The 10,940-nt window shown below is 40.7% G+C and overlaps 1 protein-coding gene across 1 annotated transcript in view; it reads left to right on the top strand.

Annotated features, from left to right (window-relative positions):
* Positions 1 to 10,940, top strand: part of LOC125485264 (mucin-6-like) — a 369,065-nt gene that overhangs the window by 315,109 nt on the left and 43,016 nt on the right. The window contains exons 13-16 of the mRNA XM_048607277.1: positions 1,284 to 1,310; positions 3,183 to 3,209; positions 4,027 to 4,053; positions 10,707 to 10,733. Coding sequence (XP_048463234.1) covers positions 1,284 to 1,310; positions 3,183 to 3,209; positions 4,027 to 4,053; positions 10,707 to 10,733 — 108 coding nt within the window. The remainder of the gene's footprint in view (positions 1 to 1,283; positions 1,311 to 3,182; positions 3,210 to 4,026; positions 4,054 to 10,706; positions 10,734 to 10,940) is intronic.

The raw sequence follows: 10,940 nt of genomic DNA, 5'->3' as shown, positions 1-10,940 counted from the left end.
AGACCCTTCTGAAGAAGGGTCTAGGCCCGAAACGTCAGCCTTCCTGCTCCTCTGATGCTGCTTGGCCTGCTGTGTTCATCCAGCTCTACACCTTGTTATCTCTCTTTAACAGGATGTTGCCTTTATTGGAGTTTATTAGCAACAAGAAGAGTTTAGACAAACTTGGATTGTTTTCACTGGAAAATTGGAGGCTAAGGGCCAAGCTGATTGAAGTATACACAATTATGAGAGGGATGGATAAGGTGGATAGTCAGAATCTTTTTCCCAGAATTCAGTCAGTGAGAGATTCTGACAAACCTGTGATGTTTAATGTTGATGGCATTTATGTCTTCCTTTCCATCTTCTTTATGTCTTCTTTCTGGACACTACTATCCACCAGGTGACAAAACGTATACTGGTGAATGAATATCTTTAATTCCCTTCCATTTTAATTGCGTCCCGAGTTTTGACTCTGTCAATAACTGAGTGTCAGCATAGACTGCGCTGCGTGAAATCATGACTTTGAGGCAAAGTTTTACTTTTAAAAGTCACATGAAGACTTGACCATAGAAATCATAGTGTCACAGCAATGCATTTCTGAGAGAGTACAGCATTGTTGGAGGTGCTGTCCTTTGCATGAAAATTTAAAGCAACGACCATCTCAGTTCCCCAGCATTATTTCCAATCAGAACAGAGTTTTTTTACTGAGACTTAGTTATTATTATTTTCTCAAGATATATCATAAAAACTGATCATATATCTACTCATGGGATTTTACAGTACTGAAATGACTGACACATTTGTTGTAGCTACACTTCAATTTACTTGAATCATCTGTGTGATGTCAGGTACTTTATATAAATCCATGCCATCTTTTTAAGTTTATAATATTTTTTGAGAACTCACAGTGCTACTGAATCCCTGAATCCCAAACAGCCATGATGCGTCTACTACCCTATTTTTCAAATGAGATGCACTCCTCACAACACAGAGCTCACAGAGTTTGTATAAATGGTTGCTATTTTTGTATCGATGCTGGATAATCTAGTTTACACTGATCTTGAGAGAGATTGTATGAAATGATTTCTCTAAATTGCAAAGTTGGGTCAAGGCCAAATGACAGTCTTTGCTGTTTCTTTGGCAGCACTGCTGCTCCTGAAAAGTTTGACCGTTCTTACAATTGTTTGCATAAATGAGATTTGTGACAAAGTGTATTTAGTATTTTCATTTCCTTCTTTTAAATGCGGGTTTGATATACAATCTCTGTTCTAATGATGATTGAAGTTTTAATTTTTATTTTCCAGAAAAGCCGATCAACTACTATCTGCCAGGTAAAAGAGTATATGCTTGTCATTGACTATCATTGATCTGCTATTAATTATTAGACTCAGGCCCAGCATTGCACAGGGTCCAAACTTGAAAATATCAGCTGTGGTGCAATTATAGAATGTTTGTATCTGAGGCAAATCAAAGCCAATCACAGCTGAGGCAACCGAGCGTCAAGTTATTTTGGAAACAGGACAAACCATATCAAGTCTTGTAGAGTTGAGAAAGTTGTCGCACAGGATTGTCAATTCACTTGTTACATAGTCACCTTTCAGCAAACATCCCAAATACCTCAACTAATTTCCTCAGTATATCCTGTCGCACTTGGAATATACACAACAAATGTCTATAGTTGGTGGCAGCACAGTCCTATAAAGTCAAGAAATCATGACCTGGAATATCTCACCAATGACTTGGATCAGTTGAAGGCTGACTGCTTTAGGTCAAATGTAGAAGTAAACCACCTCTAATTATTGAGGCCACAATTTCACGGCTGATGAATGAGAGCTCCTCGGTTAAAACAAAACTTGGAAGTTGCACAACTTGCAGACTGGATGGGGAATTTCAATGTCCATGACCTAAAACGGGTCAGTATAGCAGAACTACTGGTCACAGCCCAAAAGTTAGATCTGCTAGACTGGGCCTGGGTGATGTGGTGAGAGAACGAGCACAAATGAATAAAGCTACTTGAGGTCATCACCTATCCTGTCATTGCAGATACCTCAATCTGGGACAACATTGTTGTGAGGGACAAATGTACAGACCTTGTAATGAAATATAGCCTTTCTTGACAATTTGGAGTGCTCCATCGTCTTGCGTGGCACCTCTGCCATACCCTGAATTACAAAGATTAAGGATAGCTATCATGAAAGCTGCCTGATAAATGTCATTGTCTTTAATGGCACAATCTTCAATGCAACTGGAGAGCTTCAGGCTGCCTGAATAGCAATGGATCAGGACACGTCCATCTCCTGATCCGGTGTGAACTGTCATGTGCACAAGGATTGAAAGGAGCTAACCTCCTGATATCACGTAGGTCAGCAGGATTGTGTAAATTCGCACTGTTGCCCTCCTATGACCTGGTGATACATGGGCACTAGATAATCTACAATCCACTGATGCTTGACAGAATTAGATTTATTATTTGTCATGGTTTTTAAAAAAATTCACAGTGAATCTCAGAATTGTTTAAGAACCAAATAACACACTACTCATTTCACAGGGAGTTCTCTCTGTTTGTAGGCAGTGGGTTAGCTCAGTTGACTGGACATCTGGTTTGCAATGCAGAGAGATGCGATCACAGTGTGTGTTTAGTTCCAGCACTCACTGAGGACACCATAAAGCACTCGCCACTTCAACCTCACCTGAAGCATAATGACCCTCAGGTTAAAGTCACCCCCAGTCATCCCTCATTAATGACAGAGCAGCCGTGTGGTCCTCTGGGACAATGGTGTCTTCACTTACTCTGCATGTTTTGTGACAAAACTACAGCAAGGCATCACTGGTGGCCCAGTAGAAATTCGCAGTCAGTTACATTGACTAATGACCCTGAATTCAGCTAGAGAGAGATTCTGATGAAAGTGTGCTGAGTGATTTAATATGTTTGTTTCACAAACTTGTTTAAAATTCTTCCTGATCCCAGTTTGTAGCAACCGTTGAGGTGATAAATATATAAAATTAGCTCATTCATGTCACTCAAACCTTCTGATCTTATAAGTTAATTGTCCAGCGTTCTGACAAGCAAGCATCAGATGTTAATTTCTACAGATATTCTCAAAAATTATCTAACATTTTTCTTTTCAGTGATTAAAAATAGGTACATGTGGAAGAACTCCTTTCTGTTTAATATTGATTGAAGATTAATTTTTATTTTGCAGGGAAACCTAGTGACTACTATGCACCAGGTAACAATATCCATGCTAGTCAATGAATATTTTTGAATCCCTTCTATTTTGCTGTTGTGCCTCATTTTGACCGTGTTCAAATCTGTGTTTTAGCCGTGGCTTAATTGAGAGAAATCTCATCTCTACAGCAAAGTTTATGCTTTTAAATGTCACATCAGGACTTGACTATAGAAATCCAATTGGCTCAGTAGTGCCTAATACCACAGAGCTCACTGGGATTGTGTAAATGGACACCTTTTTCTCCCCACGGGTCTGGTAATATACTGGGACTGGTTTATATACAGTCCACTGGCTCTTCAGAAGGATTATTTGAAACGGAGGCCCAAATTTCACAGTGTGGTCAAGAGAAAGTTACTCTTCATGCTCTTTCTTTGGGACCATTGTCAAATTGTGGCAAAATGAGTCACGGATAAGTGTTAGCACAATGTAAATTCATGGGCATTGACATTAACCATGCCCTAGAATTGAATTGTTGAGAGATTGTAATAAATGTGTTTTGTGTATTTTGATACATTTAGTTTGTATATTGACAGGAATCATTTGGGTCACATTGGCATGTCATGAACTTCATCATCACAGCCAGTGTGCTTCACACAATGGTACAAGATCAGTGTATTCAGTTACTCAAGCCTGTTTCACAAACTTCAGTTTCTGTTACAAAAGGTTTGTCCATTCTGACAACTGGGCATTAGCTGTTTATGTAAAAGAGATCTGTGATAAAGCTTATTTGGTATTTTTCAATTCTGTCTTTTAAATGCAGATTTGACACACAATCTCTGTCCTGATGATGATTGAGTTTTTAATTTTTGTTTTCCAGAAAAGCCTACTGACTACTACCCTCCAGGTAAAAGATACATGTTCGTCAGTGACTATCATTGATCTGCTGATAATTAGGCTCATGCCCAGCATTGCACAGAGTCCAAACTTGAAAATATCAGTTGTAGTCCAGTTGGCAGAATGTTTGTATCTAAGATAAATCAAGGCCAGATCACAGTTGAGGCAACCAAGTGTCAAATTAGTTTAGAAACAAGACATGCCATATCAAGACTTTTAGAGACGATAAAGTTGTCCCAAAGGATTGTCAATTCACTGGTTACATAGTCACCCTCTCAGAACCATATCCTTTAGTAAAATCTGAGGTTCCCCCATTGCTCAAATTCCTCAGTATGTTCTGTCCCTTGCAAGAATATCTATAAAGTGGTGACAGTAAAGTAATATAAAGTCAAGAAATTATAGCTGGTGCTCGAATCTGAGATAGATTTTTTTTTGTTTATGAAAGCTATTTAGGGATAAGATCTCACTGAATGCCAACAGGCTGGAAGGATCCAATCCTGTTCCTTGCTCCTATGAAATTATGGCCCTTGAAGTTCTCAACAATGACTTTAATCCCTTAACGGCTGTCAACACTAGGTCAAACATAGATGGATTTTACAAAACTTGTAAAATTGAGGAAGTGGTCCCTCAGAATCATTAAGTCACTGGGTTACATAGTCACCCTCTCACAATCATACCTTTCAGCAAGCATCCGGATACCTCCAACTAATTTTCTCAGTATATCCTCTCACGCATTTTTGATTTGATTGATTTGATTTATTGTCACATGTACCTAAGTACAGTGAAAAGCTTTTGTTTGCAAACAGTACAGGCAGATCATGGTAAGTAAGGATATACGGTTCCGAGGGTGAAAAAACTTGGACAGAGTGAGGCATACAGGTTACGGTGCAAGATCAACATTAACAAGATCAACAGTATTTGAAGTTAGAGAGTCCATTCATCATTCTAATGACAGCAGGGAAGAAGCTGTTCTTGAACCTGCTGGTGTGTGTGTTCAAGCTTCTGTATCTTCTGGCTGACGGAAATGGTTTCAGAAGAGTATTACAGGGGTGGGATGGGTCTTTGATGATGTTGGCAGCCTTTCCATGGCAATGAGAGGTATAAATAGAGTCCATGGATGGAAGGTTAGCTTTCGTGATGGTCTGGGCTGTGCCCATAACCTTACGTTTCTTACGGCCCTGGGCAGAGCAGTTGCCATTCCAGACTGTTATGCATGTGGACAGTATTCTTTAAATGGTGTACCTGTAAAAGTTGATGAGGGTCCTTATAGACATGCCAAATTTCCAGAGTTGCCTGAGGAAGAACAGGCGTTGTTGTGCTTTCTTGACCATCGCATCCACGAGGGAAGTCCAGGACAGGCTTTTGGTTATCAATACTCCTAGGAACTTGTCACTCTCAACCCTCTCAACCTCCACTCCATTGATGTAGATGTTCTCCTCCTTTCTTTCTGAACCCAATGATCAGTTCTTTAGTTTTGCCGACATTGAGAATGAGGTTGTTATCATTGCACCACATCACCAAGCCCTCTATCTCCTTTCTGTATTCTGACTCATCATTGTTTGATATCCATCCTACCATGGTGGTGTCGTCAGCAGACTTGTAGGTAGCAGTCGCTCGGAATTTGGCAACACCGTCGTGGCTGTGCAGGGAGTACGGTAGGGGGCTGAGGATGCATCCTTGGGGGGTTCCAGTATTGAGGGTTATCATGAGGAGGTGCAGTTGCCTATCTTCACTGATTGTGGTCTATGTGTCAGGGAGCTGAGGATCCAGTTGCAGAAAGTGGAGTTGAGACCTAGGTCTCGGAGTTTTGATATCAGTCTGGAGGGGATAATGGTGTTGAAGGTGGAGCTGTAGTCAATGAGCAGGAGTCTGACATAGGTGAACTTGTTTTCCAGATGTTCCAGGGATGAGTACAGGGCTAGGGAAATAGGCAAATTGCAGGGGATCGAGGCAGGCTGGGACACTAGAGTTGACGTAGGCCATGTCCAGCCTCTCGAAGTACTTCATGATCGTGGAGGTCAGAGCCACTGGGTGGTAGTCATTAAGGTCTTGTTGAAGCAGGTGGGGACTTTGTTGTGAAGGAGGGAGCGGTTGGAGATATCAGTGAATACCTCTGCCAGTTGGTCCACACAGGATCTAAGAACATGGCCTGGAACACTGTCTGGGCCCATTGCTTTGCTTGGGTTGACTCCCAGGAAGACCGATCTAACGTCTGCAGCGTTGATGGAGGGAACAAGTGCGGGGCTGTTGGCGCAGGTGACACTGCACCATTGGCATTCTGCTTGAACTGGATATAGAAAGCATTGAGTGCATCAGGGAGGGATGTGTCTTTGTCTACTATCTTGCTCTGCTTCACTTGGTATCCCATTACGATTTTTAGGCCTTGCCGCAAACGGCAGGATTCCATATGGTTGGTTTGGGCCTCTAACTTGATCTGGAACTGCCTCTCTGCATCTCTGATGGCTTTGTGGAAGTCATTTCTAAATTTTCTGTACACATCTAACTTGAATGTTGCACACCTGGTCTTCAGGAGGGAGTGGATTTCCTGGTTCATCCAAGGTTTCCGGTTGGGAAACACCCAGATTGACTTCTTTGGCACGTAGTCCTCCATATATTTGCTAATGACATCCGTGACATGGTGCCATATTCATCCAGGTTTTCCGCTGAGTACTTGAATATGATCCAGTCCTCCAATTTGAAGCAGTCCCAGAGACCCTCTTCCACTGCCTCAGACCAGCACTGTATTTCTTTCTGTGAAGGGTCCTCCCATTTCAGCTTCTGCTTGTAAGCTCAGAGGAGGAAAGCAGCATTGTGATCCAATTTTCCGAAGTGTGGACGGAGAATGGAGGAATATCTATAAGAAGTAGCAGCACAGTCCTATAAAGTCAAGTAATCATGACCTGGAAGTCCTCAACAATGACTTGGATCACTTGAAGGCTCACTGCATTCAGTCAAATTAAAAGGAAACCACCCTCCAATTATCGAGACCACAATCTCACAGCTGATGAATAAGAGCTCCTTCTTGTTACACAACACAAGAGGATAGATGAGGGTAGGGCTGTGGATGTTGTCTGTATGGACCTTAGTAAGGCCTTTAACAAGGCCCCGCACAGCAGGCTAGTCATGAAGGTTAGAGTGCATGGGATCCAGGGAGAGCTAGCTAATTGGATTCAAAATTGGCTTGATGGTGGGAAGCAGAGGGTGATGGTTGAAGGTTGTTTCTTGGACTGGAGGTCCGTGACTAGTGGTGTGCCACTAGGGTTGGTGCTGGGACCTTTGTTATTTGTTATTTAATGAGTGATCTGGATGTGAATGTACAAGGTATGATTAGTATGATTTGCAGATGATACAAAATTAGGAGGTATGTTACAGTTCTATAAGGTTATCAAAAATTACAGAGGGATCTTTATCAGATGGGGACATGGGCTGAGGATTGGCAAATGCAATTCAATACAGATAAGTGTGAGGTGTTGCACTTTGGAAAGTCAAACCAAGATAGGACTTGTACAGTAAATGGTAAGGTCCTGAGGAGTGTTGTGGAACAGAGGGATCTAGGAGTACAAGTACCTAGTTTGTTGAAAGCAGCATCACACGTAGACAGGGTGGTGAAGAAGGCATTTAGCGTGCTGGCCTTCATCGGTCAAGGCATTGAGTACAGGAGCTAGGACGTCATGTTACAGTTTTATAAGTCATTGGTGAGGCCACACTTGGAGTATTGTGTACAGTTTTGGTCACCCTGTTATAGGAAAGACATAGTTAAACTGGAAAGTGTGCAAAGAAGATTTATGAGGATGTTGCCAGGACTAGTTATAGGGAGAGGTTGGCCAGGAGAGGACTTTATTCCTTGGAACATAGGAGAATGAGGGGTGACCTTATTGAGGTTTATAAAATCATGAGGAGCATAGATAGTATGAATGCATAGTGTCTTTTTCCCAGGGAAGGGGAATTGATAACTAGAGGGCATAGGTTTGAGAGAGGAAAGATTTAAGAAGAACCTGAGGGGCAACTTTTTCATGCAGAGAGTGATACGTATATAAAATGGCCTGCCAGAGAAAGTGGTTGAAGCAGGTACAATAGCAACATTTTAAAAACATTTGGATAGGTACATGGATGGGAAGGGTTTAGAGGGATATGGACCAAATGCAGGCAATTGGAACTAGCTGAATGGGTACCATGGTCAGCATGGACCATTTTGGGCCGAAGGGCCTGTTTCTGTGTTGTATTACTCTATGAATCTATGCACAGCTTGCAGACTGGATGGGGAACTTCTATTGTCCATGACCTAGAATGGGTCAATATAGCAGAACTACTGGCCAAAGTCCAAAAGTTAAATCTGCTAGACTGGGCCTGGGGGTGATGTGGTGGGGGAATGAGTACAAGTGAATAAAGTTACTTGAGCCCATCATCAACTATCCTGTTGTCGCAAATACCTTGATCTATGACAGTAATGTTGAGAGGGACAAGTGTACAATCCTTGCAAATAATATGTCTTTTCTTCACACTGGGAATGTTATGTGGCACTTGCACCATGCTGAATTGTATATGTTGAGAACAGATATCAAAAAAAGGTGCCACATAACTGAATTTCTTTTCTTTTCATTTACACTCTCTTCTGTGCATTTGGAGAGCCAAAGAATGCCTGAATATCGAAAGATCAGAACATTTACAACATCTGACTCAGGTTTCCGTGTCAGGTACACGATGACTGAAATGAGCTCACCTCCTGATAGCACTCAGTTCTGCTGGACTGTGTAAGTTTGCACAGTTGGAACCCTGTGATCTGATAATGTATGGATACTGTATAATCTTGACAGGGAATTAGACACGTTATTTTTCATGGATTTTCAAATTTTCACAGTGGATTTCATTCACAATTCTTAAGGCCCAAGTGACACTTCCAGCCATTTCTCTGGGAGTTCTGCCTGTGTGTGCCAGCACTATGTTACAACTGAAGTTCACAGTCAATAACACTGGTCAATGACCCAGAATTCAGCCACTGTGACGTTCTCATAAACATGTGATGGGATGGGTGATTTGATATTTTTGTATGATTCTTTGATTAAAATTCTTCTTGGTCCCTCTTTACACCAACACAATGACAGTTGTTTGTCATAAATGTACAAGATTAATTCATTTAGTCCCTCAAACATTCAGATTTTTATAATTTAATTGCCCACCTGTTCTGACAAGCAGGCTTAGCTGTCATTTTTCTAGAGTTAACTGCAAAAATTACGTCTTTATTTTAAAATATAAATTTCCCTACCATTCATATTGCTTGAATTCAAATCTTGTTTTCCAGGAAAATCAAGTGACTACTATCCACCAGGTGACAAAACCTACTCTAGTGAATGAACATCTTTGATTCCCTTCATTTTCATCTCGTCCCTAGTTCTAGCTACATCCAAATCTAAGTGTCAGCAAGTGCGGTGTTGGGAGAAATAGTGACTCTGGGACAATATTTATAGCTTTAAACATTGTATCGAACTTGACTAAAAAAATCCAGGTGGCACAATAGTGCAGTGCTAAGAGAGTGCAGTGTTGTCAGAGGTGCTGTCCTTTGCTTAAAAACTGAAAGCTTGGGGCCCCTCAGATTGGCGTTTCAGTTTCCCTGGCATTTTTTTCAGAATAGAACAGATGAGTTATTCACTGAGACTTGGGTATTATTCATTCTTCAAAGTTAATCAGAAAATCTGGTCACATTTCTGTGCATGGTATATTTGTAGTGCATAGATTGGCTTTTGCACTTGCCCCCTTACTAGACGTGGCTACGGTTTAATTTACTTAATTAATGTGAATGCACGATGATAATGCAAGGAGCTTATATAAATTCTTATCACTCCTTTTAAAGTGAGAACTTAGGAACTGATGAATCTTTGCATCTCAAAGGATTGTGATGCTTCCTGGACCTGGACCTGTGTGATTTGGTTAGATTAGATTTGATTTGATTTGATTTACTATTGTCACATATACCTAGGTACAGTAAAAAGTTTTGTTTTGCATGCAGTGCATGCAGATAATACCAAAGGTCAGAGGGTGCTAGAGCGGATATGTAAAATTATTCAAATGAGCTGAATTCCTGACAACACAGAGTTCACTAAGATTGTGTAAATAGATTCTCTTTGTCCTGACACTGCATTATCTACAATCTACTGATCTTTGAAAGGGATTATTTGAAATGATTTCCCTAAATTTCACAGTTGGGTCAAGAGTAAATGATGGCTTATGTTTTTTTTGGGAGCACTGCCAGATTGTGCCATATCAGTCAGGAATCAGTATTGACACAATGTAAATTAAAGAATGTTGACTGTGTCTTAGAATTGAATTGCTGGAAGGTTCTAATAAATGTGTGATCTGCATTTTGATATTTTTATTTTGTATATTGATAAGAATTATTTTTGGGTCAGATTGGCATGCGATTAGCCTCAGCTAGTGTGCTTCACACAAAGGTACAAGAACAATGCATTCAGTCATTCAGGTCTGTTTCACAACCTTCTGTTTCTGTTACTGAAAAGTTTGATCATTTTGACAATGAGATATCAACTGTTTGTATAAATGAGATTTGTTGCAGAAATGATGTCTTCTTTCCCTTTCTGATTTTTAAACATGGGTAAGTCAAACTGTCTCTGCCTGTTAATGATTAAAATGTTAATTCTTGATTTCCAGAGAAACCTATCATCCACAATCCACAAGGTAAGAGGTTACTGTTCATCAGTGACTCCCATTGATCTGCTGATAATGTGATCTGTCTACATTTAAAGTGTCAGCTGTGATCTGATCAGTGGAAATCTTGTATCTGAACCAAGTAAAGGTCAAATCACAGTTGAGAACAACCAAGTATCAAATTAGTTTTCAAGAAAAACTGTACAGGGCATCAGTATTGACCTTGACAAAGACACA

This window comes from Rhincodon typus, chromosome 17 (assembly GCF_021869965.1).
Source record: "Rhincodon typus isolate 14 chromosome 17, sRhiTyp1.1, whole genome shotgun sequence".
NCBI classification, from domain to species: Eukaryota; Metazoa; Chordata; class Chondrichthyes; order Orectolobiformes; family Rhincodontidae; genus Rhincodon; species Rhincodon typus.
Note: the sequence above shows the minus strand (reverse complement) of the source record. Positions and strands in the feature narration are given on the sequence as shown.